Consider the following 26,878-nt stretch of genomic DNA (forward strand, 5'->3'; position numbering starts at 1 on the left):
TTAAGAGGCAGTCAATGTGGTCCATGGCTGACCTTCAAATAGTGGAGTACCTGAGACAGAGGGAGATACTCAGGTAATTAGCAAATAATTACAAGAACATTTAACCTATTAAAAGCGGGAAAGCAGTCTGGGTCATTTTAGATTTTTAGCTATAATATATAGCACATTGGTTGGCTATTCAAACATAGCAGATATACATGCTCATAGCTTGTAGATCTGTTTTTTTTTTTAAAGATCTTGGAATATATATATATATTTTTTTAATGTGATTTTTTTAACTCAAATCTTTGCATCGATTTGTTGATACATAAAAAATACAAATACTGATTAATCTCTCAGAAAATCATCTATAGTTGCAGCCCTTCTTTCAATATACAAGTACAAAGAGCATTGTCCCCCCCCCACTGTCTGTGTGTAGTCTTACTGGGAGCGGTGCGGTGCGAGCGCAGTGATGCACTCAGTCCCTCCAGACTCAGCCGAGGCACCGCTGACCTCACTGGCCCCGGGCGTATCCCAGCATTCCACTGGGCTGAGCGCACCAAGCTCCTTGCCGTGTCCTTGGTCATCATGGGATAGTCCAGGCTGCGAGTGGCCCAGTCAGGTCTGCTCTGGTTGTGATAATGTTGATGATAATGATGATGATGAGGAGGAGGAGGATGGGAGGGTGGTAGGGGGCTCAAGATGGAGCTGAGGTCAAGGGACAGAGTCATCTGAGAGAAAGGAAAAAATAAGATGAATGACATGGATGTTATATATATATATGTGTGTGTATATTGTACTATAGATAGATAGATGAATTTGCATTCATCAGAACAATATATTAACTATTAAAGGCAATTTGGAATGTAGAGGTAAGTGAATGAAAAACACTCCCTTAAAAACCCACCCAGTAAAAGTACTGTTTACACTTCAAGTAACAGTTGATGGGCATTAAGCACTACGATGAAGATACGTTGAAAACGTTTGTGACTGCAATATAGTTTTTAGTAAGAGCACATACCACATAAGGGTATAGTCCTTCTCACACCTGACCCCAGTTTGAATCCGACCTGAGGTGCTTTACTGCATGTCACCCTCCCTCTCTCTCCTACCTTTTATGTCATTCTGTTCACTGTCCAACAGTATCTGAATAAAGCATTAAATGTCCAAGATATATCTTAAAATTTAAATAAAAGTTGAGCCTAAAGCATAATAATATGGAACAGAATTCTACTTTTATTCTATCCTCTCCGCAGAGCATTTCAACAGAGACTGAAGTGTTTATTCCATATTCAATGTGCCCTTTCTTTCAACACCCCCCCCCCCCTCCCCTCTCCACCATCATCAGCATTATTATCTTTTTCTTCCTCTGTCCTCCATCATCCTCCATTCTGTGTGGAACTCGTAATTATCATGAATTTTCCCTGTAATGGCTCGACCATAATGCACAGTGCATTATGCAGGGTGGTGGTGTCTCTGGGGAGTTCCCCTGCAGAGTCAGGTAATGGGGGTCTCTCTGTTACAGTCAGGTTATCACCATAATGGATGTGAGAGTGCTAGTTTACCAGTGACTTGGCTTTGCGTAGTTTATAATTGGCCTCAGACAAGGTTTTTTTCCGTGTGTTGTCTGGGTCGGCCCTGTTAGTGGTGGTGGTGGTGGTGGTGGTGGGGGCCGCATATCTGCTTCTCATTTGCCTGAGGAGAGATTTAGAGCTGGTGAGTGGTGGTCACGTGCAACCGGGGGAAACAATTCTCACTATATGCAGCAATAAAGCACTAATGAGGTAGGCAGGGTTCGATTTGTGGAGGGAAAAAAATAAACAAAAAACAGGGGAGATCCACTTAAGCCCTATATACTGTACTTAGTCGTACAACTAATGTGAAAATAGCCAATCTACAAGCGACATCTTGTGAGCTTGTAGATTTGTTATTTTCACTATTTAAGAAAGACCTTAAAATGTAATGTTTTGAACAATTTGGAGGTACAGTAATGGCTGCACGATTAAAAGCAATGTAACCAAAACTGCTGCAACTTCAAAACTGTTGCTGTATTTTTTACCGTCAGAGGTGAAGTAAGTGTGCTTTGGACAGACTATCAACCCAATATACATTCTTCAAATCAAGTGAGATAACAGTTTTGCTTTTGCTTTGCCGGCAGTTAATGGGGACAATTTCCTAAGGTATCAACTAATCCAATAACTTCTCATTTCCCTTCACACTGCCATTCCCACACTCTTGAATAGACAATATACTCTCCAATTAAGACTGAGGACACTTTACTGTGTGTTCAAAGTGCTATAAAACAAAACGACTATAAAAGCAAATGTAACCATCAGCTGTTAGGGTAGATCATCAGACCTGAGGGAAGTGGTCTTACTGTGCTTGTTCGATGGGGTCCATGTTGGCCAGGTAGTTGAAGCGCAGGGTGTCTTTGGGGTGTCTGTCGGCATCTCTCCAGGGTGGCAGTCCAGTGGGAGGCTTCCCTGTCCATGCCCCTAAGCCCCTCCCAGGGGTGCTCCTGCCTCGCTGGGTGCCGGGCGCTAAACGCACCTCACTGGTGGCGACTGGTTCAGCCGTTTCTGGCCGAGTACTGCTGATGGCTGTCACCTCTGGAACCACAAACTGCTGCTGGGCAGAAGGGGTCTGAAAAATTCAAACCCCACAAAGAGACTCACTCACACACGCAAATATACTGGATTTTTATAAAATCATCGATTTTCAAATACAGCACAAATAGCAGATCTACAAGCTCACAATGCATCGCTTGTAAACTAGCTATTTTAGCGTGACACCGTTGTATGATGTGGTTAATCAGACTCATCTATTTTGTCTATTATAAAAGCATATTAATCGAACAAAAAAGTAATCAGAAGTATAGCTAAGAAGATAATCGATAGTTACAGCCCCAGTAGTTTCGTCTCCAAACCTGAGGTTTGTTGATCCACAGTTCCTGCACCATCTCTATGTAATGTCTCTTCCAGACGCCCTGCTCAAATGGCGTTGGGGAGAAGCTGATGCACCAGCCCAGCCTCAGACACTTGGACATCCACATCTGGTCCAACTCCACTATAGCCTTCCAGTGCCAACTCACCTGCACGCGTACGCACACACGCGCACACACACACACACACACACACACATGCACATATACACACACACACACACACACACACACACACACACACACACACACACACACACACAAAAACAGCTGATTCATTCTCACACATAAATTCTTTCCTATTCTTCTCTTATTGATTACAGTTTACAAATACATTGATACCCATCACCAGTAAAAGTACAACCATACACAGACCCTCCACCTTTGAAGCAGATCAGTACCTGGGCACAGCGGCAGAGGCTCCGGGGGTCCAGGAAGGAGAACAGGTAGAGGGAGAGGACTCTGGGAAGCAGGCAGGTGAAGTCAGCGGCCTCCTGGGGCAGTCTGCTGCTCACACTGTGGTCCAGGTACCTGAGCTGGCCCACAGAACACCTGGACAGGAAGTCCTCCAACATGGCCTTCCTCTGGCTGTCAGACCACTTGTCAAACTGAGGTGTAGGAAGACAGAATGAACCACATAGCACAGACTAGAAAAGAATAGAATAGAATTATTTCACCTGCACCACTTTTGCATCTTCAAGTGAATTCATTCATAGATTTCATACTATGCCGTACAACAATTTCTTTTTTCGGTGAGCTTAAGACATCAAGTAAAAACCTTTACTTGACAGATGCTATTTCTGAATATGTGCTTTTGACTTACCCACTTTCCCAAAAGGTTTCGTCTCTCCATGAATACCTGAGGAAGAAGTGTTGTTAAAGTAATCACAAGTACAATATCATATCAAGATCGTTATAATAAACAATGATGATAGGGAGGTATTATATTGTGAATGCTTTGATCCGAATCAAGCTTAAATGGCAAAAAAGGGAGATATTAAGGGAAACATTTAAAAGCCTTTAATTTAATGGCTAATGCATGGCAATAATAAAAAAGGACACCCACACACTGTGGCGCAAGGCCCTCATCAGGGTGACTGATAAACCACACTCAGTCGCAACACGTGGGTGTCTTTTTTATTGTTGCCATGTATTAGCCATTCAAATAAAGCCTTTTAATTTGTCCATGCACAAGAGTGCTTTGGTCTTGGCCAAAAATCTCTCTGACCGTATGCTGCATGGACTAACAAATAATAAATAAACCTGTATGACACCATATGCTACCTGATGGTCCCACAGAGGCTGCAGTGGCCCACACAACTACTTAAACACACTTTCAACCTGGCCATATTTTGTCCAAAATATGGCCATGTTGAAAGTGTTAGGCTACTAACATTTTCTAAAATTGCTAAAACATTTAGATAGTGTGAGCTTGTAGATTGGCTAATTTCGCTATTCGTTATAATATAATATGAAGTATACAGGACTTAAGTGGATCATAGCAAAGGGTGAAAAATGCCCATGACTTACATTGTTGTTGGACAGCTGGTGGTTGAGAGGAGTCCAGGCACTCATCTTGGTCTGCATCTTAGCAGAGCTCAGCGATGTTCTGGGTGCGAGTGGCATACTTCTGTTCTACTGCTATTGTAATGACGTGATTGAGGTAGATCACAGTGTAGTGTTTTCCCTAAACACGTACATAAGAATGCATTACAATGAATAAACAAACTAAAAGGTTTTAAAACAATGAATGCACCATTCTTTATGAACATGTTTTGTGTGTTTCCACTCATCTTTGTTATGATTGAAGTAAAGAATATTAGACATACAACACACAATACAATTATGTTGTGCACATTGCTGAAAGCAAATAGTTCTCTCTATCCAGTCATTCAACTCACCATCAGTTCTTATCTACATGGTGGGCATATATATCGCCCCTCATAGTCTTCATGATCCTCTTGGGTAAGAAGCACTGTGCAAGAACTGTTTCTGGGGCCTCCTCTCTTCCCACTTTACTACTAAAACAGTTTACATGTTGTTACTATAGCAACGTTGAGTGCTTGGCTTGCACCATTGACTGCCCTCCCTCTTCTTCTCATAGTAACTGGCAGTGTTGCCAGATTTTGTGAGAGAAATAAGCAACCAGGTCTAGGAAAACAAGCCCAAAAGAAGCAACTAGGGCACTAGGCCATTATGAGCACTTAGTTTAAACCTACATACTGTATACATTGAAAATGGCTGATCTACAAGCTCACAACACGTCACAAATTATGAAACAAGCCCAAATAACTACACTTTAGAAACAAGCCCAAAAAAACGCAACCCGCAACTACCAATATTTACAAGAAACTTTACAGAAAAACAAAACAATGCCCAAAGTCGCTTATTATAAGCCGCCATGGCAACACTGCTGACAACACTGCCTTGAGCGACAACCGCCTGCTGAGATAAATACCCGGCTGCTCACACAGGGAGGCGCTGCAGTATAACCCACATTATAGGCTCTACTAACTACAGTAGCAGGCTAGTAAACATAAACCCATTTATACTCCCCCCCCCCCTATATTTCTCTTCTTTTATTTCTGGGAGATAAAGTGTTGATTCAACTCTGAGAGTGTGCAAATGGAACCAAATGGGCCCGGGTCCATTTGGTCCCCGACTCCCCGGATCCAACGGACGTTAAGAAACAACTGTGGACCAGTGTTTCCCAAACAGACCAATCTTTGTGGGTCGCGAGTAAATATCCCCTTTTTTTCGTTTCCTATATTTAAAAAATATATATGTATCTTATTTCAAAATATTTCAAAGGTTTAAGCAAAAAACTAAGTCAAAACTTTTCATCAATTAAAAACAATTCCAACATTTTTCAAAAGTAGGTTATTTCATAAATAAAATCAAAAAATGTAATCATTAAAAAGATGATTTTTTTTTAAAGTACGCCTATAGTGAAAATAGCAGATCCACAAGCTCGCTGTTGTGAGCATGTAGATCTGCTATTTTCACTAGTTTGGGTCCCGGGCAAACCATGACGGTTTGCCCCCCTTTGATAACGGGGTTACGGGGCAAACGTCTAATGTCTCTTTTGGGTCTCGAGCAAAAACGTTTGGGAACCACTGGTGTAGATTACTACTACTACAGCATGTGTGAATGCCGACAACTGTTGTTGTTACTGATAACAACACAGTGATAGGCAGTAACATGTGTTGTCGACAGGCTGTTAGGTTGTAACATTGTTCTTCTGCCCAGATATAAAGTGCTTTGTAGACTACTGTAGCCTACGGACACCATTTTTTGAAAATGTAAGAAGACAGTAGCCTACATTGCCACTTTTTTAGGCCTATTTGTGTCGTGTTGGTTAAAGTAGCCACGTTCCTGTGCTTTTACACATTGGGAATGGGAATAGGCCTAATAGTAAATCAGTGGTGGAAAAAGTGCATTTTTCCCCCAAAGTGTCAATACTGTCTGCAATGTATAAATACTCTGTTACAATTAAAAAAATTGTACTACTAAAAGTATGAAAGTAAGGTCCCGTTTCACAAGTTTTCAAATGAATAAAATGTATAAACATCTTTTGAAAATAGCCGAAATGTATATGGCTGAAGTGGTTAATGTATGTTTTGTAATAATAATCAAAATCTACAGAGTCTAACTAGTAAAGTTTTCAGATAATTGTAGTGGAGTATATAAGTAAATTTTTGCCTCTGAGATGTAGTGGAGTAGAAGTAAAAGTACTGAAAATTGGGAAATACTCCAGTAAAGTAAAAACATCTCAAAATTTAAACTTACGTACAGTACTTCAGTACATGTAGCTAGTTACTTTACACTACTACTAATACTGTAGTAAATAGCCATATATATTTTTTTTAATGCCGGCCTAAAATGTTCATTTCATTTTAGAATTGAACTGTGTAGTCACTCAGACAGACAGATAGACAGATAGACAGACAGACAGAAAGACAACACACTATATATAGGCTACTACTACTTTCTTTCTCCAGTCCATAGATTAACGTTTTTACTTTCAATAGCCATGCTCGTCCACGATACGTAGTCGCGCGGAACCAGTCTGCCAGATTCTGCGAGAGAAATAAGCAACCATGGTCTATGAAAAAAGCCCTAAAGAAGTCACATGAGCACTATAAAAATTGGGATATTTTGAAACATTTTAACAACACAAAACTAGCATCAAATATTTTCAGATGGTGGGTCCTTGAAATGAAAATGTTTGAGAACCACTGGTTTAAACAACATTAGGAAATAAGCCCAAATAAGCAACTGCACTTTAGAAACAAGCCCAAAAAACGCAACCACCAATATTTACATGCAACTTCACAGACAATGTCGCTTATAATAAGCGGACATGGCAACACTGACGGGGACGTCGTAAACCTGCTGTGAGAACTGAAGAGAGGCGGAGGAGGAGGAGGAGGAGAAGGAGGAGGAGGAGGTGGTGGGTTATTCACTCATTGTTTGTTACTGCAACCCGAGGAGCAGCGAAGACCCCCGCAGCCACACACACGTGAATCTTCTACACAATATCAAGGTAAAGTTCTTATAAAATAAATAGAAATTAACGCATTTCCACAAAGCGAACATTTTTTATGTGTAACTGTGTCGCCATCGCCACACACTCTGTGGAATGAATGGTGAAGAGATGAAAGCAGTGGAGCCGCCGGTCGGAGGCAGCGCTTTAACGTGGATACAGGAGAGTGTTGCCATGTCCGCTTGTTATAAGTGACTTTTGGCTTATTTTTCTGTAAAGTTGCTTGTAAATATTTGTTAGTTGCGGGTTGCGTTTTTTTGGGGCTTGTTTCTAAAGTGTACTTGCTTAAACCAGTGGTTCTCATCATGGACCACCCAAATTAATATGTAGCCTATTTGTGCTGTTAGAATGTTTCAGAACGTTTCCAAATATTCCACATTTTATTTCAAGATGTTTTTTTTTTTAAAGAGCAGATCTACAAGCTCACAACGCGTCGAGAGTGCTCATGTGGCCTAGTCGCTTCTTTTGGGCTTGTTTCCATAGGCCTGGTTGCTTATTTCTCTCACAAAATCTGGCAACATTGGTGGATAGGCGAGCTTCCATACATACGGTTACTATCGAGACACACACACACACACACGCACGAAGTAACCGTCATCTTTTGTTCCGCTGCGTTGCATGACATTATTTGAGGCTATCAGGGCCTCAATGTTTATCTCTGTTACGCGTTATTTGACCGAGCAGATGATGATGAACCGACAGATGATGACCGATAGATAGGACACATTTATACTTTATACTGACGATGCATTCATAGTTAGTTACACGTTAATTGGTGAATGAACCGGCAGCAGCGGTGGTCCGTGAACAGGAATCAACCAGCACGCCCATGGCATTACGCACAGGACAGGTAATGGGCGCAGTATATAGGTCCAGGATATATATTTATATACATTATTATAGAGTGCATATTAGGCCTAAACATCAATTCAATCATCAAATGGCTGATCAATTAAGTGCTTTGCTTATCAGTTTGAGGTTTTGTTGCCACAAACTTCGAAGTATTCTAATTATTCTTTCTTTTTGAGTAGGCTACTACTCGTTTAATATGATTTTTTTTGTGTGCATTATTGTAAATTATTGTTTGTCTTTAAATGTTTCGATGAATTGAATACACAGGACCCCAATGGAAACATGCCATAGTGCTTTCTTGAGTTTATCCTTTTAGCATCCTTTTGTATGAAACTGTACTGTACCAGTTTGCAAATTGTTAATAAAATATTCAATCAATCAATCAAATTACATTTTATATTTGGCTTCATGGGTTATACCATGGGTGCGTAGGCTACTGTGGGCTACTGTAAATGTAATAACTTGCAATTATTCACGCAATTAACCATGTAGGATTTTTAAGTGGTGAGCTGAATAGTATATGAATTAATGATGTTTATTCATTAATCCATATCACCACCCACCCTACAGACCGTGAAAGCAATTACTAACCTTCTTTAAACAGCAGCCCATTGTGGGTTGCTTTATCTAATTAGCCCATTTCAATTATTATGAAATTGGGGTCATTTTCAGGCCAAGTACAAAATACACCATATAGGCTATAGCCTATGTTGAATAAATTAAAAGATGTATTTGACTATGTATTACATGTACTGTGTATGTATTTTTCAGATCCCTGACCAAACATCATCTCACTCTGCATCTGTCTTCAATTCTCTTCCTCCATGGTCTTCAGGCAGAAAAGTCTAATCTACATAGATTACAACTACAAGGGACCTTTATAATTCTCAGTTGATGGAGGATTATGACAAATGGAATTCTCTAAATTGGTGACTGAAAGTCTGCTGGTGATGGATGTGAACACCCTCAGCCATGGCCATCTTGGATTTTGCCTACCGACGATGTGGACTGTTTCTTTCTGAGTCAAAGAGAAGGAGCAGTCACAGACTCGCTGTTACAGACGGCCCGTAAACCTTGTGTCCCGTCACCATCACTGAGCTCTTTGGCCCACCCTTTGCAGCGATTCCTGCTGAACCAAGCTGATGCTGTACCTTGGTGCTGTCCAACCGTCTCCCTAATCCCCACCCTGGGTGTCTGGTGTTCTGGTCTGTACCCTGTGCTGTGCTGACCCACACCATGGGTCTCCTGTGGGTGCTGTCGGTGTCCATGCTCGCGGCGTGCGTGGCGATACCCATGGACGCAGCGGCGGGCAGCCACAGCACGTTCACCTGCGAGCCCATCACCCTGCGCATGTGCCAGGGGCTCCCATACAACGGCACCTTCATGCCCAACATTCTGAACCACTATGACCAGCAGACTGCAGCTCTCGCCATGGAGGTAAGGTTCTGAATGCTCACATAGGGAAACCATGTGACACTAGTTTTGATGTTTGTTGATTTTTTTTCATATAAAGCCAAGATTCTGGTGGCTCAGTCAGTAATAGTATACAGACCATAATGGTCTGTATATTATTATACCATATGTGCCTTGTGAGCGTGAGGAGGACTCGCAGGTTCGTATCAGATTGCTTTCCTCTCTCTCTGCCTGGGTTTCCTGTCTCTCTAGTCTACACTGACCTACCTCATCCCTATTCTGGGCATACAGGTGAACATTTGGCAAATATTACAGATCTACAAGTGTATACAAGCATTGGCATCCCTAATCTGGGAATGTCATAATATGTGGACTTTCTGCAAAAATAGCTGATCCACAAAGCGATGTGTTTTGAACTGTTGTGAGTATGCTATTTTCAGTGAAGAGATTTGGTGTAAGGGGGACCAACTTAAGTGTACAACTAGGGGGGGACCTCAGTCAATGAAGTATATAGGGTTTAAGTTGTTTAAAACTATGAGTCAGTGACCCAAATAGGTCCCCATGGCCTTGGATCGGATGGCCCTCTGCATATGCACAACTAACGTTTTAATGAGCTTGGGTCTCATTGAGAGAGAGTTTTTTTTGTATTTGGGTCCAAGCAGAAGTAGGTTAAGAAGCTTAATATTCCTTTATGATTTGAGTCATAGACATGTGACTTGAGCCCTGAAACGCAACACAATGTGTGCTGCTAAACAAAGACCAACCGTACATCTAAAAATATTGCTGTTTTATCTTAAACATACAGGGTTTTCTGAAAATAGTGCCTTTAAATTTGTTTTGCATTCTGTGACCTTTTGCTGTTCCCCTTTTTCTTTTACTTTTTTTTAAAAACTTTTTTCTCTCTCTGACCTTTTCCAGGCACCCCTATCTTCTTCTGGGTCGCTCACATTTTATTTTATGTAAGAACTGAAGGAACGTGACATTTGTCGTCGCACACATTTTGTTTTGTATCTGTATCTGGGAGACTGGCCTATTCCTTTTCTCCCACACACACACACACACACACACACACACACACACACACACACACACACACACACACACACACACACACACACACACACACACACACACACACACACACACACACACACAACCTCTCCGTTTATTGTGGGTTTGTGAAATGATCGAGTTAAAGGTCAAGTGTGGTTTTCTGCTGTGCATTCTGCCCCATGGACATCCTGGTAGCACCTTAGCAGCCTAGATAACTTAACTTCACACCATAGTTAGCTGCTAATTGTTGATAATACCAAAGTGCTAGCCTACTTTTCGTATTGCTCATCTGGCCTCAGGGACTGTGAGCATATTTCCAAATCATTAAGTAGAAATTAAGATTTCTCCTGGAGGTATTTGTGTGGGGTAGGGGGCATGGCGGTTTCAGTTATGGTGCATTATTAATAAAACACTGTTGTGCTATATAAGGCAGCATCTTATTCCAAAATGGTATCCAATCCCGGCGAGCTTTGTTGCAGTGATGGGTGCGATGATTTACAACATCTAGAGGCTGTTAAAATCAATGTCTCTTGTCTAAAACCTTTTACATGACAGGCTTTGTAGAAGTCTGTGGTGGACTTAACGTGGGTTTCTTTCCAATCTTTCCAAGTAAACACACGGCACTGCCAACAAGACAAGGCATTGTTTTAGTTTCTCTTTGCTTCTGATGGAGTTAAGCCTGGATTCCTGAAATTATCCCACGTTTTATTGCTTCTCATAGATTATCTATAGATTTACGGCTCATAGTATTTGATTGTTGTAGTTTAGTGTTATCCTCTTTTCGTCTATCCTCTATCCGTCGATGTAGGCATTTGAACTCAATCACGGAGCAGATGCATCACCTCATTAGATTAATCCCATCTTTCATGTACAGTATGCAGATCCCACGGACCCTCAGTCTATCCAGCAGTTACTGGTCGACATGACACACGTTTCACGTCTTGTCTTTGTCTTTTTCTCTGTCTCTCTGTCCATCTCTCTTTCTGTCTGACTCTGTCTGTAGATCTTTCACACTCTTTGTCTAGCCTGATTTATACTTAGTTGTGCACTGAAAATAGCAGATGTACAAGCTCAATCTACGCACGGTGCCTCACACTGCTGCACTTTGTGAGCTTGTAGATCGTCTACGACACCCGCGAGCAAACCAAGTATAACTCAGGCTTTTGTATCCACCTGTCTCTGTTTGGGACTATTCATCCGTAATTCCAAATATTTATTTGTTTACCCATCCATGTTTTCCTCATCTTATTTGTCTAAACTATTCATCCGAACTGATTTATCCATCCGTTATGTCCTCGTATTAATTTCTATTCACCCATCCGTCCTCTAGCCGTCCTTTTAGTGTATTCATCCATATTGTATGCTGCCTTCCTCTCCCAGCTCTCCCCTCTGACCTCTCCCTGCCTCTGCCACACATAGATGGTATGTCTGCCCGACCATCTGTGCCTGGCTCTGCGCTCAGCTGTACTCCAGATACACAGGGAGGAGAGATAGAGTGATGGAGGGAGGAGGAGTTTTGTGCCATTAAAAATCCAGGGGTTATGTAACCCCCGTGAGCGTGCATCGCATCACATTACACCACACCGCATCTGTACTCACTGAGCCTGGCAGAGCCGAGCACAGGCTTTTATTCAGAGTGCACTGTACAATCCTGAGTGTTCCAAGAATGAGTGTGCAAAGAAAATAAAAATAGCCACCCTACAAGCAATGGGACGTGTTGAAAAAAAAAGAAAAATAATGTTTTAAATAAGGACGCCAGGGTGAAAGTTTTTTTTTTTAGTAGTGTGTGTGTGTGTGTGTGTGTTCATTTTTTACCCTTTTTTATATCCCAATTTACAATTAAGTCATTTAGCCAATTAATCATCCCCTTACATTTCTGTGTTGCTACTTCTGTTTATCCTATTGGCTCACCTGCCAGTGAGGAGCCCCCACCGGGAGGACGTAGCACCTCCATCCCACTCCTCCCGTTCAACAACCCCCGCTGATAAGTGTCAGCCTAGCCTAGAATATGTGCAGCGACAAAGATCACCGTCCCCACCCGGCTTTCTTCCTCTGAACACGGGCCAATCGTGTTCATATAGATAGACGCTCTGCTTACCCGGATGCACTGCGGTGCATTTTAATCTCTAGACTCTGCGGTGGTGAACAGGTACTTGACACACTGTGACACTGGCGGTTGTTTTATTAACTTATTTTATTATTATTATTATTATATCCAGTGGTATTGGGACATTGGTGAATAAAGTTTGTGACTAATTTTCAAAGCTGTAAATAAGCAATAAGGATGGCAATGGCGGTCATTCTCCCGTTAGTCTGTTTGGTGGAGAGCCACCTTTAGGATGAACTCTAGCTATTTGAGTGACCTCATGACCTTGCCTCTAGTGCCACCGCCAGGCTAAACACGAGATATCTCATAATCTAATCTGGTAATAATCTCTCAGTCCCAAATAGTAATAGTAAATTCAGCTTTTTTTGTCGGTTGGTTCAAACCACCAAGGGGGTTCTAGTGTGGCTTTTCGACTCTTAGTCTTGTTCACATTGTTGGCCCTACGTGCCTGAGACATGTAATAACCCAATCTTGTGTTTTCCAACCAGGTTAGCTTTTTATGCCTGATTAAAAATTGTGGACACGCTAAACATAGAGAGGCGCCTCTGGTTTTAGACGCTGTTCACTTTGATTGGTCATGGACACACAATTAAGACTCTTTTAATGCTGAGAAACGCTCATTGGGTTAGGAAACCAGAAAAAAAAACAAATAGATTCCAAATCACAGACACTACGCCTCTCTCTGTCTCTCTCTCTCCCGGCGTTGTGTCACCAACAGCTCTCTCTCTAGACTAAGTCCATGAGAGAATTCAAAGCCCTTGAGAGGGAGAATGCAGCCAAATGAGAATTGACAGCCGATTTTAAAGGGAATTAAGTCTGCTGAATAGCCATGATAATGATGATGAATGCCTCGCACCATGGAGAGACCAGGGCTTGGACGAGACCCAACGGCTGCCATTCTTACACAGTTTTTGTCAAAACCCCCTGAAGTGGTGTCTCTCTTGAATGTGTTATTTTTTTCCAAGTCTATTGGTTTTCAAGAAGGCTTTTGATGAGCCTGGGATAATTTGTCCATTTAAACACCCAAGTATCTTCTAGGGAAATTGAAAGCGTACTGATTGTCTGAATGGTGCCATCCAAATGATTATTTGTTTCATCTAGCGCTTTGGCACGACATATCGACAAATGGCAACATGATGAGCATGCATGGAAATTCACTAACAGGCTTGATTTAAACACTGGCACAGGAGATTTTCTTTGCCTTTTGTTGCACAGATCTCCTCTTCTCATGGCTGTCTGAACATGGAGAAGCCACACAGTGAACGATTCATTTACGGAAAGCGGGATTTTCTGTTGTGTAAATCCACGCCTGGTCTGTCATCTCTGACCGTTGAATGACCTCCCAGCTGAAGTGGGACAGTGGCCTCGGGGACAGTGGGGATGGGAATCTGCTATTTCTGTTTGCGGATTTGAGTGGTACACGGGGACAGGGAAATGGAGCATCAACCTCACCCCACCCCCCGTTTATTCTTCTTTTGTAATAAGTGCTGGTTTGAGTGGCACATGGGGGGAAGGAAAATAGGAGGATAGAACCTCCCTTTTATAGGTGTTGGTCTTGAATTGACTGATGTGGGGGACAGGAGAATAGAGTATGCATGCGCACAGTAAAATCCTGTGTTAATTTAACTGCAAGGGTGTACCTCGCAGTTAAATTAAAACTAAGGATTATAGAGGGATAGACCTTAATTGATCCGATGAGGGAAATTCAGTTGTCATGGCAGTAGTAAACGGGTAGTAATGTGTGTGTGTGTGTGGTGTGTGTGTGTGTGTGTGTGTGTGTGTGTGTGTGTGTGTGTGTGTGTGTGTGTGTGTGTGTGTGTGTGTGTGTGTGTGTGTGTGTGTGTGTGTGTGTGTGTGTGTGTGTGTGTGTGTGTGTGTGTTTAACTGAAAGTGAAACACTGAAGCTCTATTTTATAGTTTGGCTATTTATAAATAGCCGATCTACAAGCTCACAATGCGCTGCATCTAAATATATTGTGAGTTTGTAGGTTGGAATGTGATTATTATTTTTTTTGTTTTGAAAAACTTTGCCTATAATGACATCCTGGCCAAAATAGGAACGCAAGGGTTAATGTGGTTAAATTACTGTAACACTGTGGATTTGACTGTGTTTAGTGGTAGGTATGAGCTTTCATCCAGCCAGCAAATATAGCATTAGCGTCTTATGGGTTATGGTACAAGACTGTGAAGCAGTATTATGGCGTAGTTTATGATCACCATAATAAATGACATTGCCAGTCATAACTGTGCTTACTTGTAATCAGATCGCAGTGGGGATTGTGACTACGTATGATGTATGAGGTTGTTCTCTACAAAATGATTCACCTCTATCTTGCAGAAAACATTGTTTCTATGATTTTTTTATGTTTCACTTTGGAGACCATGCTAAGTCTATACCAATGTATGGAATGCATGGAAACATGAGAATGAGCCAGTTTTGTCAGGATATATTACCAGATCTTAAATTGGTCATGACTTTTTACACCTTTTTCTACTCATGACAGTAACGGTGCAACAATAAAGTGCTACACAGCAGCAACACCAACCAATTATCTATTTAACTGTTCAGTTATTGATGTCCATACCACTTGTTAAAACCACACTGCTTTCATATGCTATAGAGTCTGTCAGTGGTGTTTTGACTTCATCAGAGCTTTGGAATTTCCCTTAACATCAAGGACCTCCTTCCAGGGAGTTTTTTTTATTGGGGATCAACCTTCATAAAATGACAGAAACCTGGATCTTCCATAGGCTACTAGTCAGCAACAACCATCATCCTTAGGCTCACTGTGATGACTCTGTTTCTTTGGGAATCATCTTTAAAGGATTAAGGATTCCGCATTATAAATGCGAAGCTGAATTTAAAAAATAAATAATAATATTTTCTTTAATGAATCGATACCAAATGAGTAGCTTGTGAATATTGATATATTGATATAGTATTGATCTGCAATTCTAATTAATTCTAACCCTCTTTAAAAAACCTCTTAGCAGCAATAGGGAATGTGCAGAATTAGGGGGAAGGAAAATGGAGAATGCACGGCAATGTAAGGTATATGCATGTTCATCAAGTACACTTATTTATGTACATTAGTGCAAGTAAACACGCTCACATCATGAATAGATTTGACAAACACACCACGGTGCAATGAGATACTCTGGTTATTTACAGTGGTATTCTCCAGCAAGTGGATTGCCTTTGTTGTCAGCTCAGTGTGCACATGGCATATGGCCTACAGCCCTACAGCCCTACAGCCAGGGCACCACACTGAATAATGGACAACACCCCAACTGCCATGCGCTGCTCTATGATCCTTCACTTAACCACTTTATACCTGCCTTCCCTCTTTTGGGTATGTCATTACAGGCGAAAAGTTTCCAAATGTTTTTATTTGATAGAGGCAGTTAACGCGGAGACAGAGTAGGGGAATGACAGCCGTAAATGATCCGGCCAGGAATCACTGACTGATCACTGACTCGCTGTCAGGCATCGGATCCCATGTGGTACCACTCGGCTATCGGTTCACCGCACAGTTTTCAGATCTTTTCAATAATTGCGAAAATGGCAGATCTACAAGCTTTCAATGAGTCACGATGCGGTGTGTTCTGAGCTTGTAGAACGTCTATTTTCGCTCTTTGTTGTACAACAAAGTGTAAATAGGGCTTAAGTGGTTAATGTTCATCATGTCTCGTAGTCAGAGCAGAGGATATACACAGGACAGGACAAAGTCCATGGTCTCTAAACAGCCATTTACACCCGTTTCCTTGTGGTTTGGGGTCATCTTATTAGCTGCTTGTCTCAGGTTTACAGCGACTGCAGATAAACCGTGTTCTGTTACAGCTGTTGTATAGGATAACCTAGTTACCCCACCCATGCAGTGTGAATGGATTTCTAAAGAGGCAAGGTGTGTGTGTTTAAAATGCTGACTTGGCTCCCTGTTGGCTGCCAGTCTGTCAGACATGCTCAGTGCCGTAGGCAAAACTCACTGGTCATTACACTTAGTTTAAGAGCTAGCAAGTAGGTAGACTAGTCTCACATATATAAACACACACACACACACGCACACGCACATACATATTATGGTCTGATAAACCCTGCTCAGCGTGACCCGTGGCATAAAGCAACCTCTTGTTTTATTTAATGTCCAACACCATGTTTATTGGCCTCCAAGTCAATGAGAAGCACATCCAGACAGTGAGTCCTTTTTCTGCACAACAACTATTCTAGTTAGTGTGTGTGTGTGTCGTGTGTGTGTGTGTGTGTGTGTGTGTGTGTGTGTGTGTGTGTGTGTGTGTGTGTGTGTGTGTGTGTGTGTGTGTGTGTGTGTGTGTGTGTGTGTGTGTGTGTGTGTGTGTGTGTGTGTGTGTGTGTGTGTGTGTGTGTGTGTGTGTGTGTGTGTGTGTGTGTCGTGTGTGTGTCCGGCCAGCCGTGTGCGTTTGTTACACACAATCAGTGCGCTTGGCTTTCAAACACTCCTTAGCGGTGAATGACACGGATGAGTCGCTAAGGCCCATCCCTCCCTCTCTCTTCTATCTTTCCCTCTCTCTCTCTATTTCTCTCTCTCTCTCTTTTGTCCTTGCCCTCCCCCCATACGCGGGGGCACACCGGTTGCCCAGGAAACGCTCCCAATTGTACTGCTAACAAAGGGAGGCAGGGGCTTTCTTGGCTGCCGGGAGGTGGTCCCCCTCCGCCCCGCATCCTGACCTCCTCGAACCCTTGCTCCCCCACCTCCCCACCCCTCCTCCCTGCATGATGCATCACCCGTCGCCATGGTGCAGAGGTGGAGAATGCAGAGAATTGGAGAACCGCGAGAGAGAGAGAGAGAGAGAGAGGGAGGGGGGGGGGGCAAAATAAAGTAAGGGATGGATGGAGGGAGGGAGGGAGGGAGGGGATAGACGAAGAGAAGCGAGGTGACTCAGATGCATTTGTAGAAGAGTAGATCACTGGAGACCAGTTGGTTGTGATGGGGCTTCATTGTCGATGATTCATCCATCACCGAACTGCAGCGACCGGCGTCGACACTCTGCAAAGCAGCTTCTCATCAAACTCTAATTACGTCAGCATCACGGAGGAGACGCTCGCAGACGCGCGTGCGTGTACAGTACACAGACACACGTATGCACACGCACACACATACTACGGCTTTATGTCTTTTAATTAATGTGTCTGACTGCGTGTGAGGCTGCCGTTTCCACTGTGGCGTATTATATTCCATACGAAGATCAAAAAATCTCATAACTAACTCCCATGAATACGTAACGACGTTGGCAAGCGCGTTGCAAAGCGAAATTACATAGCCTCCCCTAGGCCTACAGCACTCCACAGAATTCTGTATTACACGCTTGATTCTCCGTACATGGGCAGGCGGCTCTGGGGCAACAGCATCCAGTCACCGACCGACCAACTGGAGGCTCACCAGCTGTTTGCTGTGTGGATGGATATAGGGTTTAATCCTACTAGGTGTGTGTGTGTGTGTGTGTGTGTGTGTGTGTGTGTGTGTGTGTGTGTGTGTGTGTGTGTGTATGTATACATATACATACATACATACATATATAATGGCCTTAAGACGTTGGTCTCGCCATGTTAGTATTGCTGGGTGGATGAAGACATCACTAGACCGTATTTTCCATTTAACAGTGGAGCCTGACCAATGCCAGATGTTTGGAGAGTCCTAGACAACCGATTATTGATGTTTTATCTGAAAAGAACATTTAACTTTATTTATACCACACACAAGCAAACAAGTAAATATAAAATACACATGAAGTGAACTTCATTTTATTTAACCACTGAAGTCCTAAATGGAATAAAAAAGAAAAGCAGAACTAAAATCTCACAACGCATCGCACATGCCTGTAGTGACATATAAAAAATAGCGAGACCATGTTGAAAGTGGTTAGAAATTGGAGCACATCGACTGCATAACTGCTGACACCGATGGCTTCGGAAAAGTCAAATGATTACTGATATATCGGTCAGGCTCTATTTAACACCAGAGATGCACCACACACAGACTGATGTGCTGGTTATGACCGATGCCTGGATCGTAGTACAACTGGTGAATGGAGGGAAGGAGGAGATGAGAGGAGAGGATGAAGGGAGGATGGAGGGAGGGAAGGAGGGACCAGAGAGCTGGGAAGAAAGAGGCATTTGAATGGATGGATGCATGGATGAGCTGAGGTGTGATAAGAAGAAAACGGAAAGAAAGAAAAAGGCAGAGATGGAGTACAGCACGATGAATAGAGGGAAAATGGATGCTGAGGGTTATTTCCTTCTTTTACTATCCAGCGTTTCCGGCCTTTGTTGTACACACACATGTGCGCATACGCATACATACATACACACACACTCGCACGCACGCACGCACACACACACACACACACACACACACACACACACACACACACACACACACACACACAGACTATATATAACTTGTATCTCTGTACATTATCTGGGCATAGCACATCACATCAAAGTACAGTACAGTATATTGTACGGTACATTGCGTCCTGTGGCCTGCAGGGTAAATGCAGTGGGAAGCCCCAGATACAGACTTACTTTAGCTGCATTAGATCATCATGTCCGAGTGGTTGACTCACGCTGACAACACACCACTGAGGAGGTAATAGATGTCACAGGACCGTGGCCTGGCAAAGGCGGTCAGTAAGGTTCATTTTTGACGAGATCAAATATAATCACATAGCCTGTTAACCACTTTCAACCTGGCATCCCTATTTTTTGGCCCCAAATAGCCCATCTACTAGCACACAACACATCGCAACGACGATGCAACGCGTTGTATACTTAGATCGGCTAGATTGGCACTGTCTAAAGTGGCTAAAGACTCAAACCATTACCTACTATCTTTTACCTTTTATTTAAAGGGGGATCAAAACCGTAGTAACCGTTGTAGTTTGTTTCCTCTGTGCCACCTCCTGGTATGGAGAGTTATTTTCTCTCACGCAGGTGCAAAACTGCAAAACGGTGCATCTAGTACAACTAGTGGCGTCAGTCACTGGAGCCGCAGTTAGTTCCTATACAGGTGAGCTTAAGTTAGGGCCTTTAACCTTTTAACCACTTGAACCCTAGCGTCCCTATTCTGGACATGTCATAATAGGTGAAGATTGGGAGAAAATATCTGATCTACAAGCTCACAACGTTTTGCGTTTGCGATGCCTTGTGATCTTGTAGATCTGCTATTTTCGGGTAAGAGGTTTGGTGTAGAAGGAAAAAAAGTAGTAGGCCAAGGACGGACCCCTGGGACACCCCTGTCAGCAAAGTATATAGATTTTAAGTGGTTAAATGGCCTCCCTTGTGCAAGAGACTAAACATGAATAGTGTGCATTCAGATAGCCCTCCATTTGTGGACTCTGAACATAGATCCCATTCATCACATTCCCTGTCATCGCTCAAGGAAAACGACTGATCCCTCATACGCAAGGTGAATTATCTCGCTTAAATACCTTGATGCTTTTCTCCAATGCTTGCTTGTCTCTTTCCCAAGACGGTTGAAAATCCTGCTGTCAGTAATGTGTGAGCTATGTAACAAAGGCTGCGTTTCGTGCGTGTTTTGTGCTTGGCGGGGCCAAGCCTAACAGCCATTCTAATCCCTTTTGCATACAGAGGTGACATGTGGGTGGCATGCTGAGCTCAAACACACTGTTGAGACTAGTGCAGAGGTGTCATGTAATGATGACTTAAAGCTGATTTATACGTGCAGCCAAGTATAAATCAGGCATTAGGGTGGGGATACATTGTGAGGCTTTATTTGGATTCAGCTCCAATTATGCTGCCGAACATAAAGAAGAGAGACCGATGTTAAATCCCGCATTATACGACGTCATTGTCATAGTTGCATTAAATTGCTATTTTATTGGTTTGACTACTTACTAAATATTTGTTATATATGTCAGTCTCCAATTTCATTACATTGTCACATTATGTGTGTTTTTGTTTGTTCGTTTATTTTCTTTTAGCCAACAAAGCCAACATTCCCTGAAGAAGACCTTGCGTGGTCGAAACGTTGGTTTCCACGAGTGTGCAGGCTTTTTCTTTATTCTCACTTTTAGCCAACAAAGAAAAGATCAGATCTGGCTCATGAGTTTTATTTATTTATTTCTTCATTTATTTATTTATAGAAAAGCTGCTGCAAATTCAGTCACGGTCTCATACATCTCTGCTTAACAGATGGTGGAGTGGACACATTTGTTAATTTGTATTTTAACACAGCAGTGCAATCCCCTTCAGTACCCCCACTCAAATAACCACCACCACCCCTCCCCCACGCTGCCTCTATCTCTGTCCCCAGCAGGAGAAGGACATGTGTCTGGCTGGAAATTGGCCCTGCTTGGGTGTGGCTGAGCCTTTCGTTTTTACACACATAAACACACAGCCATGCAATGTATAGCAGGCATACGCTTGTATGTGGGGGAATACATACAAGACATTACGCACTCGCTCGCACTGGCACACACACACACACACACACACACACACACACACGCACACGCACACGCACATGCACATGCACACGCACACACACACGTCCCCATCCCTTGAGGATTTACATATTAAAGACATGCCCCCCTACGCTCAGGATGCCTGTTGGCTGTGTTTGTGTGTTCATTCATACTTGGATGTGATTGTGTATGTGGGTAAATAATACACACCAGTACATGTCTATAAAAGCCTCTTGTGTGTGTTTGTGTGTGTGGGTGTTTGTGTGACGCTACATCCGTGTGTCAACCAGTCAGTCACACAGCGTGGTCCTCCCTCTGACACAAAGACCCTCTGACTGGAAGCCCCGCCCACACAGCGTGTGTGTTTGTGTGTGTGTTTGTGTGTGTGTGTGTGTGTGTGTGTGTGTGTGTGTGTGTGTGTGTGTGTGTGTGTGTGTGTGTGTGTGTGTGTGTGTGTGTGTGTGTGTGTGTGTGTGTGTGTGTGTGTGTGTGTGTGTGTGTGTGTGTGTGTGTGTGTGTGTGTGTGTGTGTGTGTGTGTGTGTGTGTGTGTGTGTGTGTGTGTGTGTGTGTGTGGTGTTAGGGTGGGGGGTTACTTCACTTGGCATGTTCTACACCTCCTCTATCTCTGTAGTGCTAGAGAAGGAAAAGGAAGCAATGGGAAGAGAGGAGGGGAGAGAGTGTGGAGGAGAGGAGAAGGGGGTGGGGGGGAAAGGGTTGGGTTCTGCCAGCCAGTTCTGTGTTTGAACAGGTTCCAAGTTCACAAAATACACAAATTCGTTAAGCTGAGTCTAATGAATCGCCTTCTCGAATCGTTTTCCCCTTCAAGGACTCCTTAGAGGTGAATGACACGGATGAGTCACAGAGGCTCATCTCTTTCTCTCTCTCTCTGTCACTCTCTCTATCTCTTTTCTCTTCTGTCCTTGCCCTCCGTTCTACAACCGTGTGCAAGTTATGATGTAATAACAATTTATAAAATAGGATGATGTACTAAAACACGAGTGCCCACTTTGTTTAGTCAACATGGAAAATTGCCCATTCAAAAGTGTGGGCGCACATGACTAAAATGAACAAAACTAATGGCAAAATGCAATATGTGCAGCTACTGTAGGTTCTCTATAGGGATGAAGGCTGAGAGTACAAGTTCCATGTTGAAAATGCAAGCGCCGCAAGATGATGCAAACAAAAGAAAGAGTGCAGCATTTTCTATTCTAGAGGATCCCTCCTTTAACCTGCTGCTACTGAACTGAACATGAACTGGCTGCTGAGTGCAGTTCATGCTTAGGTAAAGTTAAGTCGCTAATAAGAGTACTGTTAATATTAAAGTTGCTGCTTATGAGCAGATAACCTATAGGAGGTCTGACAGATTGGATAAATACATCCGTAAGTGGGGAGGATATATAATGTACATTGCTAACAAGACTTGAGATGTGGTGGTAGCGCAACATACGATTATTCTTTTTTCCCCCTTTTACCTCATTGAATATAATGTATGTAAAGGAAATACCCAGGATCACTTGGCATTGTTGTTTTTTTTTTTTTTTTTTTTCTTCTTAATTTGATTTATTGTATTGTATTGTATTGTATTGCTTTTGTTGCTTTTGTTGTCTATTCGTATGTATGCTTCTGATGTTTAACACTCCTTTTGTTTATATTCTAATTTCTGTGTATAACAAAAAACAAATAAACATTGAATCATAAAAAAAAAAAAGAGTACTGTTAATATTATCCCCACCCCATCACTCGTTCCTATAAAAACAATTCACAGTATTTGTCCCACAATTATCTAAATAAAGACTTTATATGGATTTGTAAAATGTTATGTTATCTTTACAACATAAAACAAATCACACTGTACTATGTCATCAAAAATACCCCATACTTTTCGGCCACCAAAAGGTCAATGTTAGCTGTGAAAGTCATACTTTCCTCAGCCTCGGCACAATAGTATGCTTGTCCAAAAACACAATATGTCATCAAACAAAGTAATATCATACTATAATGCCCATGATATGTCATATTATGTATTCAAGTCCTCTGTTTGTCATTGGCCTTTCAATCTGTTCTCAATAACAATAAAAAAATTATCATGTTATATTTGGACAGCGAGCAGGGGAGTGATAGACAGCAAATGGTCCAGCCGGCCGGGAATCTAACCAGGGACTCTCTGATCAGGGTAGTCTGTGAGCATATGTTAACCACTTGGCTACCGGGGCACCCCTCAATTTCTTATTTTTCTTTTTCCATTTGTTTCACCGAATGGGTTCCCAGACTGATGTTCTACAACACACAAACCCATCAATAAAGCACAGCTGTAAACTTTGTCTCTCTCTCTCCTCTTTCTCTGTCTCTCCCCTCTCTGTCTCTCTCCCCTGCAGCCATTCCATCCAATGGTAAACCTGCAGTGTTCTCCAGAGCTCAGGGGGTTCCTGTGCGCGCTGTACGCCCCCGTATGCACAGAGTACGGCCGCATGACCCTACCCTGCCGTCGCCTCTGCCTGAAAGCCAAGAGCGACTGCTACAAACTCATGGAAATGTTTGGAGTCAACTGGCCTGATGAGATGGACTGTCACAGGTCTGTATTTTATATGTACACTCGTGGATTAACTACAGCGGTAATCAACCATCCCTTTATAGCACAAAGGTTTTAAATCAAATTTAAAGGCTCACATTTGGTATCACTTGGCTCTGAGGAGATGGACATCACACAACTAATTTGGATGGATGATGGAGAGGTGAAGAAGATCATTTTAATCTATCTAATCTTGTTATATAACCTTGTTTACGTCGCGTCTCTGGCCGAAGGTTTCGAATAAAGATGTTTACTTTGCGCTGCTAACTTTAGGACATTTTATGCACCTGGATACAGTTCCAGTAGCATAAAGAGCTTCCTGTTGTAAAATTTAGATTGATTGATTTCGTTTTTGGCTCTTACAGTAATGACAATGACTGGCCTCTTGGTTCAAGTAGTTTCTTGTCGCCATTCGCCAGCCAATTAACCACATGAACCCAAGTGTCCCTATTCTGGGTCAAACATTCTGCGAAAATAGAGCTTTTAGAATGTAGATATAGGTATTTTCGTTAAAAAGATTTGGTGTTGAGGGATAAAAGTGCGGACCAATATGGAGTCTTGGGGGACCCAGTTCAACTAAGTATAGGGTTTAAGCGGTTAAAAGAAGAATCCATGATAATCAATCTTGAAATGTCTCCCGCCTTTTCCAGGTTCCCAGACTGTGATGAGACCTACCCCCGCCCAGTAGACCTTCTCTCCATCGCCGAGACCACAGAATCTCCTATTTCCGTCCAGCGGGACTACGGCTTCTGGTGCCCTCGTGAGCTCAAAATTGACCCCGACCTGGGCTACAGCTTCATGGGCGTCCGCGACTGCTCCCCTCCTTGCCCCAACATGTACTTCAAGCGTGAGGAGCTGGTCTTCGCTCGCTACTTCATCGGCGTGGTTTCCATCGTCTGCCTCTCTGCCACCCTTTTCACCTTCCTCACCTTCCTCATCGACGTGTCGCGGTTCCGATACCCAGAACGGCCGATTATATTCTATGCCGTGTGTTACATGATGGTGTCCCTGGTGTTCTTCCTGGGTTTCCTGCTGGAGGACAAGGTTTCCTGCAATGCTGCAAGCCCAGGCCGGTTCAGAGCCTCCACTGTGACTCAGGGCTCCCATAACAAGGTAAAGAGACCGGTTTGGCTGCTTGATTAATTAGTTTTTTTCTGTAATTCAAGGCAAAGAGAAGTTTGATGCCTTCTTTAACCACTTCAACTCTAGCATCCCTATTCTGGCCATGTCATAAGCGAACATTCGGTGAAAATAGGCGAACTTTCTGTGAAAATAGGAGAACATTTTGCAAAAATACAAAGAGGGCAAAGAGTTTTGTTGTAGAGGGGAAAAAGGCCAACTAAGTACAGACCCCTGGAGGACCCCGATCAACTAAGTGGTTAAACATACTGTGGCCATGTTAATTATTTTCCCCAGAAAGACATCATTTTGTGATTGCAGAATCTTTTGTTCCTCAGAAAATTTGAGATGCCACAAAATCACACAGAAAAGTAATAAAGTGGACTATTTTCACTTAATAGTTGCACAATATTCCAGAAAATTATAGTTCCCAATCGTGGAATTTGCTTACTGAGGGGCCTCTTGGCTGCTTTTACCTAACCTCTATTACTCTTCCATCTCATCTCATCTCTCCCTCTCTTCCCCCTCACCCAACAGGTTTGTACCCTCCTCTTCATGGTTCTCTACTTCTTCACCATGGCGGGCAGCGTGTGGTGGGTCATCCTCACCATCACCTGGTTCCTGGCCGCCGTGCCCAAGTGGGGCAGCGAGGCCATCGAGAAGAAGGCCCTGCTTTTCCACGCGTGTGCCTGGGGGCTCCCGGGGGCCCTCACCGTCACCCTGCTGGCCCTCAACAAGATCGAGGGGGACAGCGTGAGCGGCGTGTGCTTCGTGGGGCTCTACGACGTGACAGCGCTGCGTTGGTTCCTCCTGGCGCCGCTTGGCCTGAACGTGGTGGTAAGAGACATGATTAAAGTCCTCAGTGTTACTTTAACTCAGAGAGTGTGCAAATGGACCCGTAAGGGACCCGTAAATATCCATTTGGTTACATTTGCACACTCCAAATGGATGAATTAACACCGAAACAAGCCTTTATGTAACATGCCTTTATTAAGATGGTTATTTAATGGTGAAATTCTTAAAAATATGGACAATAAATGAGAACTGTACAACCCACGCATTCTGTACAGTTCATTGTCAGAAAAATAATCTAATGACATTTTTGGAATAATTGTTTTAGTGACATATTATATAAATAAATGTCTAATATGAGTGGTGCAGTGGTTAGCAACGTTGGCTCACAGCAAGAAGGTGGCATGGTGTCTGCTTACTCCTCTTTAGGGTGGGTTAAATGAAGAGGACAAATTTCCCCAAGGGATAGTAAAGTCAAATCAAATCAAATGTGCTATTTACAACTTTGCCAGAATGTGAATGCTTGTCTTTGTTCCATAAATATAATGTTTTGGACGCTAAACCGTTTCTAGATGTCCGTTAAGGTTCGGATACCTTCTGAGCAGCATTTACCATTATTTTGTACTTTATTTCCTTTTTATTTTTACCTGCATTTTGTGGTCTCAATAAATCGCATAGATTAATTGTATGATCAAAACATTTCTCACTAGTCATCTCCGCAATCCCAACGGGCGCTGTAATCCGGCCCTTCCCTCCCTCCCTCCCTCTCAGGTGGGCGTGGCCCTGTTGCTGGCCGGCATCGCGGCGCTGAACCGCGTGCGCATGGAGATCCCCCTGGAGAAGGAGAACCAGGAGAAACTGGTCAAGTTCATGATCCGCATCGGCGTCTTCTCGGCGCTGTACCTGGTGCCCCTGCTCACCGTGCTGGCCTGCCACCTGTACGAGAACGGCCACCGCAGCGTCTGGGAGACCACGTGGGTGCAGGAGAAGTGCCGCGAATACCACATCCCCTGTCCCTTCCAGGTGAGCGCGTCTCTACTCGG

The 26,878-nt window shown here is 43.0% G+C and overlaps 2 protein-coding genes across 3 annotated transcripts in view; one reads left to right on the forward strand and one right to left on the reverse strand.

The window, feature by feature from the left end:
• Positions 1-24,701, reverse strand: fbxo16 (F-box protein 16; the record flags this gene model as incomplete). The annotated part of the gene is made up of 9 exons (XM_080452682.1): positions 24,600-24,701; positions 4,451-4,607; positions 3,744-3,779; positions 3,322-3,528; positions 2,906-3,070; positions 2,357-2,622; positions 1,545-1,674; positions 425-710; positions 1-50 (listed from the first exon to the last, which is right to left on the reverse strand). Exons 2-9 carry the CDS (start codon positions 4,544-4,546, stop codon positions 1-3), a joined length of 1,236 nt encoding a protein of 411 aa, XP_080308808.1. The 5' UTR covers positions 4,547-4,607; positions 24,600-24,701.
• Positions 7,382-26,878, forward strand: part of LOC308103175 (frizzled-3-like) — a 31,811-nt gene continuing 12,314 nt past the window's right edge. For both annotated transcript variants that reach the window (XM_080453067.1, XM_080453068.1), the window contains exons 1-6: positions 7,382-7,466; positions 9,090-9,755; positions 23,731-23,927; positions 24,575-25,037; positions 25,581-25,880; positions 26,607-26,858. In XM_080453067.1, the coding sequence (XP_080309193.1) occupies positions 9,555-9,755; positions 23,731-23,927; positions 24,575-25,037; positions 25,581-25,880; positions 26,607-26,858 (1,413 nt within the window). In that variant the 5' untranslated portion in view covers positions 7,382-7,466; positions 9,090-9,554. The remainder of the gene's footprint in view (positions 7,467-9,089; positions 9,756-23,730; positions 23,928-24,574; positions 25,038-25,580; positions 25,881-26,606; positions 26,859-26,878) is intronic.

Source organism: Gymnoscopelus braueri (genome assembly GCF_963280865.1).
Source record: "Gymnoscopelus braueri genome assembly, chromosome: 16".
Lineage (NCBI taxonomy): Eukaryota > Metazoa > Chordata > Actinopteri > Myctophiformes > Myctophidae > Gymnoscopelus > Gymnoscopelus braueri.